Consider the following 10,792-nt stretch of genomic DNA (forward strand, 5'->3'; position numbering starts at 1 on the left):
GGGATGCTGGCCTTCTAGGCAGAGTTCCTCTGTCCAGTGTCTATGCTCTTTTGCCCATCTTAATGTTTTATTTTTATTGGCCAGTCTGAGATATGGCTTTTTCTTTGCAACTCTGCCTAGAAGGCCAGCATCCTGGAGTCACCTCTTCACTGTTGACGTTGAGACTGGTGTTTTGCAGGTACTACTTAATGAAGCTGTCAGCTGAGGACTTCGAGGCGTCTGTTTCTCAAACTAGACACTCTAATGTAATTGTCCTCTTGCTCAGTTGTGCACCGGGGCCTCTCACTCCTCTTTCTATTCATAAGGTGAATGCACCAATTTGTAAGTCGCTCTGGATAAGAGCGTCTGCTAAATGACTTAAATGTAATGTAAATGTATTCTGGATTGAGCCAGTTTGAGCTGTTCTGTGAAGGGAGTAGCACACAGTGTTGCACAAGATCTCCAGTTTCTTGGCAATTTCTCACATGAAATAGCCCCCATTTCTCAGAACAAGAATAGACTGATGAGTTTCAGAAGAAAGTTATTTGTTTCTGGCCATTTTGAGCCTGTAATCGAACCCACAAATGCTGATGCTCCACATACTCAACTAGTCTAAAGAAGGCCAGTTTTATTGCTTCTTTAATCAGAACAACAGTTTTCATCTGTGCTAACATAATTGCAAAAGGGTTTTCTAATGATCAATTAGCCTTTTGAAATTATAAACTTGGATTAGCTAACACAACATGCCATTGGAAGACAGGAGTGATGGTTGCTGATAAAGGGCCTCTGTACGCCTATGTAGATATTCCATAAAAAAAATCTGCCGGTTTCCAGCTACACTAGTAATTTACAACATTAACAATGTCTACACTGTACGTATTCCTGTCAATTGGATGTTATTTTAAGGACAAAAAAATGTGCTTTTCTTTCAAAAACAAGGACATTTCTAAGTGACCCCAAACTTTGGATTGGTAGTGTATATTCTAAAAAGATTTTATACATTAGGCAACATGTCGGTACCAACTTTCATTCAGAAATGATGACATAATAACAATAAAAAATGTTGCTCCGGTAGGCAAAAAAAAAAACACTACAACACTGATCATAATAAATGAAAAGCAATTGCCATGTGTGGTCAACTGATAATTCCAGCACCGTTTTGATTAGGACAGCGTCATTGTGCTGCTTTCAAAAAAGCATAGAAACGTGTCTTAATAAATCAACCATTATCAGATTTTTGTTGTTTTCACTGAATCTCCGTTTGGATATTTGATTACAATTAGTTTGGAAAATGTTTGCTAAATTGAGGTGAGTGCTTATGATCATTATAGCAATTGAAAGGAATGCATTTCTTCTTCTCACACACACACACACACACACACACACACACACACACACACACACACACACACACACACACACACACACACACACACACACACACACACACACACACACACACACACACACACACACACACACACACACACACACACACACACACTAGGCCAATAGCCTACCTGATGAGCTTCCCTGAAATGTCCAATACCTTTCTAATGCATTTCAGTCACTTTGCCTACTGAAGCAAATACACATTTTAGACATCTTTCTTATTGGTTAAAAAGGTCATCAAGCCTACATTGTTTCAATAACAATATAGCTGAACCCACTATTGGCTTCATTGATTTGCTTAATGTATTTTCTTGTAATCGCAGGCTAGGCTACTTGCTGATAGATTATTTTAAATAGTATTGTAACAGTAGGCCTACCTACACAATAACCTCATATGGGGTTACTGACCACAATCCATTGAACTAATAATAAGAAGTGTTGATTGTTTGGCCTTGGGGAGAGCACAGTGCATGGAAGAAAACATAGACTAAGTTATCCATAGTTGGCTAGCTAGCAAGCAAGGGATAAGAACGTTGGTAGCCAGTATGGCAATGGAAAATTTAGAATGAACGACTGGGTCGCGTCTCTAGCAATGGAACCGATAGAATGAATGACCAGCTGGATTGGCTAGCAACCCTAGATTTGTCTCAGGACTATATCTTGTGGAAGGATGAAATATTATGAATAAATTCATCAAAATAAATAAAAAAATGAAAATATGTCAATCATTATTTGAATGTTGGTAACCCATTGCATAAAAGTGATAATGCCCTTGAAGCCGGTGTTAGGAGGATATATTGGCACGGCTTAGTTTCTGGCCTAATAACACCCGTGCCAATATATCCTCCAAACACCGGCTTCTAGAGCATTATCACTTTTATGCAATGGGTTACCAACATTCAAATAATGATTGACATATTTTCATAATTGTTTTTATTTTGATTGTTGCATTCTATCCATGCTGGCTTTTCCGGGCTACCAGAGACATGAAACAGATAGGTGGAAGGGCATACAGAATGTCACCAATCTATTAATGTGCCATTTGCCTAAATGGATAATGGAAACACTTCAACCACTTCACTTTAATTCAACACTCATTTGTTTTTTGGGGGTATGACATCATTACGTCCAGCTGTTTTTATCGACACAAGACACACAGTTCAATGGAAACACACCGTAGCAGGCAATTATCCCCACTGGGCATACAATGGTTGAATCAACGTTATTTCCAACGTGGCTGACTTTCCCTTTATAAAAATAGACGTTCAATTTACGTCTGTGCCCAGTTTTTTATTCTATTTTCTATGCAAACTTTCTAAATGTCGTCAAAAAATTACTGGACAAGTTAATGGAAACATATAGCTAATGTTAAGCTTTGAATGGGTTCTTGCTGCAATGATAACTGGATCATCTTAGACACATTAGCATTTCATTTCTGTGGTGTGGACAGATCAATAAGTATGCCTCCTGCATCTCTGTCATTGAGAAGCCAGTTATTTTCATCATCTAGAATCATTGTCCGAGTCCTAATTCTCTATCCTTCACCCAAAGCGTGCACACTTCCCACACAGATTTTAAAGCATTAGTTTGGTATAAGCATTGGCTGGAGGGAGTTTCCACCATTGTTAAATCCCTGGCGGGAAGTGTGCTTAGGGATAAGGGTGGAAAATAGGGATGCTACCCCTAACTAGTTCATGCATCCCATGTTGATCAGCTTTGAACAATAGTCTACTATACTACTGCTGTTTAATCTCCCATCAACCTTCAGTTGCAGAATGACAACACTTAAGAGTGTGTAAGATAAATTACCCCTAAATAAACAAATGACATGAATTAGGATAGAGAGGGAGAATATACAGTACCATTTATTTCTTATCTTTCCATATCTCTGGATAGAGATTACGTTTAAAGGTGCCATTTGTAGCGAGCACTAGGAATTGTTTCCCCACACTTGAAAGGCAAATATTTCCAAACCATTAAATTGTCTTAGAGATCAGTGAAAGAGGTAAGGGCATGGTTAAGTGTGAAGACAGAAGTGCTTTTCTACAAGACTGAGGATATTCGTTTTGTTGAAGTGACAACAGGTTCTCGACTTGGGAAAACAAAAAGAGTTAGTTCTGCAAAATAGAATGTCACAAAAAATAGGTATGATGATGGAGCATTGATTGTTTGTACTGAGAAGTAGCCTGCAGTATCCATGCAGTGAATGATATTAAATAAAGGCTGCTTCGGTGGTTGACAATTTTAGCATTTTGAGGGAGCAATATTATGAAGACCATGACTCAATATATCACTGGGGTATTCGTGCTCTCTATACAGGGCTAATATGAAACAGTATCCATTGTATGTACTATATTGGGGCTGAAAAACAACATGAAATGTTGTGTCAACCAAGACAGACAGACTTTAGAAACTAAACTGTGTCAGCCACTAAGACACATATACCAGGAGGTGAATACCAGTCATCAATATGCTGTACTATGTATTATTAAGAGAGACTGTAAAGTATGGTATTGTATGATTAGAATGCCTTAACCCACTTGCAATGCATGAGTAAACCATACCTTGAGTATGAACAGTGCATTTATATCGCCATCTTGTGGCGTCAGATAAGACTGCATCCCTCTGCATCCTCCAGCAATGAGCCTGAAAATCGAAGTTCTGTATAAAAACGAGGACCACATTTAGGCCATGAAACTACTTTTATAAACAGTCCTCACATATTGCATTATATGTGTAAATGTACATAATAAAACACACTAAAGTGTTTCTGTGTGTTATCACACTCCACATCTACAGCAGTCACTGTGAGGAGGCAAGGATTATTGTATCGGGAAGTTAAGTTAGGCTACATTATCCAGAAGAGATAGCTTTCAAACCAGATGCGCAGTTCCTCATAGCATTTACAATACTTACGACTACAATCATTCACTGTAACATGCAATCAAATTTTAAAATATAAAATTTACAGAGGTATTCACACCCTGAGTCAATACATGTTTGAATCACCATTGGCAGCTATTAAAGCTGTAAGTCTTTCTGGGTGCGTCTCTAAGAGCTTTGTACACCTGGATTGTAGAATACTTTTATTTTATCTTTAACATTCGTCAAGCTCTGTCAAAGTGGTTGTTGATCATTGCTAGACAGCCATTTTCAAGTCTTGTCATAGATTTTCAAGACGATTTAAGCCAAAACTGTAACTAGGACACATGGGAACATTCAATGTCATCTTGGTAAGAAAATCCCTACTCCTTGCCGATAACACGATGTAACCATGACCATGCTTGAAAATATGAAGAGTGGTACTCAGTGATGTGTTGTGTTGGGTTTGCCCCAAACATAACACTTTGTATTCAGGACATAAAGTTAATTTCTTTGCCATATTTTGTGCAGTTTTACTTTAGTGCCTTATTGCAAACAGGATGCATGTTTTGGAACATTTTTATTCTTTACAGGCTTCCTACATTTCACTCTGTCATTTAGGTTAGTATTGTGGAGTAACTACAATATTGTTGATCCATCCTCAGGAGAAAACTATCACAGCCATTAAACTCTGTAACTGTTTTAAAGTCACTATTGGCCACATGGTGAAATACCTGAGCGGTTTCCTTCCTCTCTGGTAACTAGGTTAGGAAGGATGCCTGTATCTTTGTAGTGACTGGATGTATTGATACACCATCCAAATTTTAATTAAGAACTTCATAGTGCTCAAAGGGATATTCAATGTCTGCTTTTTTAAAACCCATCTACCAATAGGTGCCCTTCTTTGCAAGGCATTGGAAAATCTCCCTGGTCTTTGTGGTTGAATTTGTGTTTGAAATGTACTGCTCGACTGAGGGACCTTAAAGATAATTGTACTGTATATGTGGTGTACAGAGATGAGGTAGTCATTCAAAAATCATGTTAAACACTATTACTGCACACAGTGAGTCCATGCAACTTATTATGTGACTTGTTAAGCAAATTGTTTCTCCTGAACTTATTTAGGCTTGCCAGGGGTTGAATACTTATTGACTCAAGACATTTCAGCTTTTCAGTTTTAATTAATTTGTAAACATTTCTAAAAACATAATTCCACTTTGACATTATTTGATATTGTGTGTAGGCCAGTGACACAAACTCTCAATTTTAACAGAACAAAATGTGTAAAAAGTGTATGGGTGTGAATACTTTCTGAAGGCACTGTAGCAGTCAGGGTCTTCACAAGTCTCTAAAAACCAATGAAACATGGTCAATATTGAAGAGTAGTAACCCATGGGACTATAATTATGAAGTCAGAAATTGTCATTGTTTTACACTGCACAAGCCCCATTGCACTTGTAGTGGTACTGTCTAAGATAGTCCCTGAGCTGATGAGGCAGTGGAAGGATCTTGATGCCCTGGTACGTAGTGCAGCTACAGATCACTGCACGACACAGGTGCTGCAGGGTGAATGGGAAAGTCCGGGCCAGAGGGCGGGACAGGAGGGGCTCGAAGAAGAGGCATGTGGCTGGGTCGCTGTAGTGCCGGAGCAGGCCCGTCACGCTCGGGTCCCGGTACATGCATGGATCGCGGCCATCGAAGCTGAAGCGCTTGCCGTTCTGCTCGATACGAGCATGGAGGGAGCGGCTATAGCGGCGGAAGCTGACGGAGAAGAGGAACTTGTCCTGGGCCGAGTCACGGAGGAGGAAGGTGCCCTCGGGCTGGCCTTCCAGGAGCTCCTCTGCCTGGAAGCGGTCCAGAACTCCCCAGTAACACGGGCTGTTGTTGATCTGCAGGAGGTCAGGGACTAGGATATAATCTGTATGGTTGCCACCATAGGCAGCTCTGCCATGCGGATGGGAGAGGTCCCAGTCCTCAAGGCTCAGGGGCCTACTCAAGCAGATGCCCTCCCATGAAAGAGGTGTCGAAGGCGGGGATGTGGAACGGGACGGGACTGGTTCTTTGCCAGCAGCCTGTGCAGCCTTGGCAGCTTGGGCAACCTCTAGGCCCACAATGGCGCTGGGGTGGGTGGCATGTTTCTTGATGAGGTGCCAGCAGTGGGCCAGCTCTGACTTGGACGAGAAGGGGCACTTGTCCTTCATGAGCTCCGTGACATGGATCGGACGCTTGGACCAGAGGAGCACAGAAAAGGCCCCCTGGTAGGCCCCCGTTGGGCAGCCGTGGTGGTGGTGGCGATGGTCAGTGCGGATAGGGAAACATTGACCCACTGCATCCTGGAACTTCTGCCGGAGAGAGCGCCTAGAAAGGGCTTTCCGACAGGGGACATCTATGTCGACTTCCCCCATTATGGTACAGCTACACTTCTTCTCTCTCCGTCTCCGTGGACATGAGGTGGAACGCGCTCCTTGCTCCTCCATCGGCCCTACCCCCTCCGGACCCCGAAGGCCCGGATCATTTTGGGAACTCCGGGAGCGTTTCTTGCAGCTCCACACGCAGCCGTCGGCACTCCAGCTGCGGATGCCGCATTTGGGACATATGTCCGAACTTCGGGATTTCATCTCAGACATGGCCTTCCCTCTTCTTCATACAGCTCTGTGCTACATTAATAGACAGAGATAACCAAGTCAATACGTGGATAAAGTAACATTCACTGATGAAACAATGGGATGGTTATCAACAAAAGCTTTGAAATCCAATTTCAAACAGTACAGGTAGAAAGTTTATTATGTTAGATTAGATATTCCTCTAAAGTTTAGAGAGGATCTCATGTCAAATGTTGTTGAAGTGTTGTGGTTGCAGGTTCACCTGCCTCATCTAAGGCATCTTCTTTTGGAGTGCTGCTATAGGCCACCAAGTGCTAACAAGTCCGTGTTTGGATAATATGTGTGCAATGCTTGATAAGGTTTCTGATGGTAACAGAAAGGTCTATTTTCTGGGTGACCGGAAGATTGACTGGTTAACAACTAGCTTTCCTCTCAAGAGGACTAATGCCTGTAATATCACCCAGGTTATCACTCAACCTACTAGAGTGCATACCAATAGTGTTCTATCTGTGACATCCACTTGTATTGATCAAATATTCACAAATGCTGCAGAGCTTTGCTCCAATTGTTGAAAAACATGCACCTGTTAAGAAACTAACTGTAAGTGGACGGGGACTTTAATGCAGGCAAACTTAAATTAATTTTACCTCATTTCTACCAGCATGTCACATGTGCAACCAGAGGAAAATAATCTCTAGTCCATCTTTACTCTACACACAGAGACGCGAACAAAGCTCTCCCTCGCCCTCCATTTGGAAAATCTGACCATAATTCCATCCTCCTGATTCCTGCTTAAAAGCAAAAACTAAAGCAGGAAGTACCAGTGACTCGCTCAATGTGGAAGGGGTCAGATGATGGGGATGCTACGCTACAGGACTGTTCTAATAGCACAGACTGGAATATGTTCTGGGATTCATCCAATGGCATTGAGGAGTATACCACCTCAGTCAACGGCTTCATCAATAAGTGCATTTGACGACGACGTCCCCACAGTGACTGTATGTACATATACCAACCAAAAGCCATGGGTTACAGGCAACATCCGCAAGGTTAGAGCTGCCGCTTTCAAGGAGCAGGCCACTAATCTGGACGCTTATAAGAAATCCCGCTATGCCCTCAGACTAACCAACAAACAGGCAAAGCGTCAATACAGGACGAAGATTGAATTCTACGGCACCGGCTCCGACGCTCGTCGGATGTGTCAGGGCTTGCAAAGTTATTAGGGACTACAAAGGGAAGCACAGCCGAGAGCTGCACATTGACACAAGCCTACCAGACAAGTTACAGTTGAAGTCGGAAGTTTACATACACTTAGGTTGGAGTCATTTAAACTCGTTTTTCAACCACTCCACAAATTTCTTGTTAACAAACTATAGTTTTGGCAAGTAATTTAGGACATCTACTTTGTGCATGTTCCAAGTAATTTTTCCAACAATTGTTTACACACAGATATTTCACACAATTCACTGTATCACAATTCCAGTATGTATTTGGCAAAGGTGTATGTAAACTTCCGACTTGAACTGTAAATTACAATTACAATTTTCAACCTCTCCCTGTCTGAGTCTGTCATACCAAAAATTTTCAAACAGACCACCATAGTCCCTGTGCCCAAAAAAGTGAAGGTAACTGGCTTAAATGACTACCGCCCCGTAGCTACCGTCAGCAGCCATGAAAGTCTGGTCATGACTCACATCAACACCATCATCCCGGAAACCCACTCCAATTTGCATAAAGACCCTACAGATGACGCAATCTCAATTACACTCCACACTGCCCTTTCCCACCTGGACAAAAGGAACACTTACAGTTGAAGTCGGAAGTTTACGTACACCTTAGCCAAATACATTTTTCACAATTCCTGACATTTAATCCTCGTAATAAATCCCTGTCTTGGGTCAGTTAGGATCACCACTTTATTTTAAGAATGTGAAATGTCAGAATAATAGTAGAGAGAATTACTTATTTCAGCTTGTATTTCTTTCATCACATTCCCAGTGGTTCAGAAGTTCCCAGTGGGTCAGAATACACGCAATTAGTATTTGGTAGCATTGCCTTATAATTGTTTAACTTGCGTCAAACGTTTCAGGTAGCCTTCCACAAGCTTCCCACAATAAACTGGGTGAATTTTGGCCCATTCCTCCTGACAGAGCTGGTGTAACTTAGTCAGGTTTGTAGGCCTCCTTGCTCACACACGTTTTTTCAGTTCTGCCCACAAATTCTCTATAGGGTTGAGGTCAAGGCTTTGTGATGGCCACTCCAATACCTTGACTTTGTTGTCCATAAGCCATTTTGCCACAACTTTGGAAGTATTCTTGGGGTCATTGTCCATTTTCACACTTTTCACACCAAAGTACGTTCTCCTTCCTGAGCGGTGTGACGGCTGTGTGGACCCATGGTATTTATACTTGCGTACTATTGTTTGTACAGATGAACATGGTACCTTCAAGCGTTTGGAAATTGCTCCCAAGGATAAACCAGACTTGTGGCGGTTTTACAATTTTTTTTCTGAGGTCTTTGCTGATTTCTTTTGATTTTCCCATGATGTCAAGCAAAGAGTCACTGAGTTTGAAGTTAGGCCTTGAAATACATCCAGAGGTACACCGCCAATTGACTCAAACGATGTCAATTAGCCTATCAGAAGCTTCTAAAGCCATGACATTTTCTGGAATTGTCCAAGCTGTTTAAAGGCACAGTCAACTTAGTGTATGTAAACGTCTGACCCACTGGAATTGTGATACAGTGACTTATAAGTGAAATAATCTGTCTGTAAACAATTGTTGGAAAAATTACTTGTGTTATGCACAAAGTAGATGTCCTAACTGACTTGCCAAAACTATAGTTTGTTAACAAGAAATTTGTTTAGTGGTTGAAAATTTTGTTTTAATGATTCCAACCTAAGTGTATGTAAAATTCTGACTTCAACTGTGTATGAGAATACTGTTAATTGACTACAGCTCAACTCTCAACATCACATTGCCCTCAAAGCTCATCACTAAGCTAAGGACCCTGTGACTAAAAACTTCCTTCTGCAACTGGATCCTGGACTTTCTGATGGGTAGGCCCCAGGTGGAAAGAGTAGGCAACAACAAATCTGCCTCGCTGATCCTCAACACGGGGCCCCTCGGGAGTGTGTGCTTAGTCCCCTCCTGGGGGGACTACAGGATTATTTATTTACACAGGATTATTACAATGACCCCCCCCCCTATCTATGCATAGTCACTTTACCCCTACCTACCTGTACAAATTTCCTCAACTAACCTGTACCCCTGCATATTGACTCGGTACTGGTACCCCCAGTATATAGCCTCATTTTTATTATTTTATTGTGTTACTTTTGTTCTTTTTTCTTCTTTCGTTTCTTTGGTAGATATTTTCTTAACTCTATTTCCTTAAAACTGCATTGTTGGTTTAGGACTTGTACGTAAGCACTTCACGGTAAGGTCTACCTGTTGAATTTGGTGCATGTGACAATCATTCAATTTGATTTGATTTGAACTGTCAGAGCCCCCTGGGTTGACGATGAATTGAAAAATGGTATTGTTCAAAGAAAATTCTGCAAAAGAGGTGGCAAACAAGTCAGGCTGCTCAGCTGATTTGTTAACATACTGTAAATTGAGAAATGTTGTGACTAAAGTTAACAAAAATAATAACTGTTATTACCAAACAAAGATAAATGACATACAATAAAAAGAAAAGGTCCTTTGGAGTACCTTAAATTATATCATGGGCAGAAAACCCAATTAATCTCCATCGTTCATTAAAGTTGATGGGTCATATATAAGAAAACCTTTCAATATTGTCAATAATTTCAATGACAATTTCACTAGTAAGGTGGAAAAAATGACAACATTGAACAGTGAAACGTCATATTTTTGTATAAAATATTTAAATCAAATCAAATCAAATTGTATTTGTCACATACACATGGTTAGCAGATGTTAATGCGAGTGTAG

General features: G+C 41.0%; 1 protein-coding gene across 1 annotated transcript; it reads right to left on the bottom strand.

The window, feature by feature from the left end:
• Positions 1-5,663: 5,663 nt before the first annotated feature.
• LOC124045198 (suppressor of cytokine signaling 4-like) lies at positions 5,664-6,860 on the bottom strand. The gene has a single exon (XM_046364457.1). The coding sequence runs from the start codon at positions 6,858-6,860 to the stop codon at positions 5,664-5,666; it is 1,197 nt and encodes a 398-aa protein (XP_046220413.1).
• Positions 6,861-10,792: the final 3,932 nt, after the last annotated feature.

This window comes from Oncorhynchus gorbuscha, linkage group LG10 (genome assembly GCF_021184085.1).
Source record: "Oncorhynchus gorbuscha isolate QuinsamMale2020 ecotype Even-year linkage group LG10, OgorEven_v1.0, whole genome shotgun sequence".
NCBI classification, from domain to species: domain Eukaryota; kingdom Metazoa; phylum Chordata; class Actinopteri; order Salmoniformes; family Salmonidae; genus Oncorhynchus; species Oncorhynchus gorbuscha.

Coding starts and splice junctions, on each gene's coding strand:
- LOC124045198 (XM_046364457.1), bottom strand. CDS start 6,860: ATGTCTGAGATGAAATCCCGAAGTTCGGACATATGTCCCAAATGCGGC.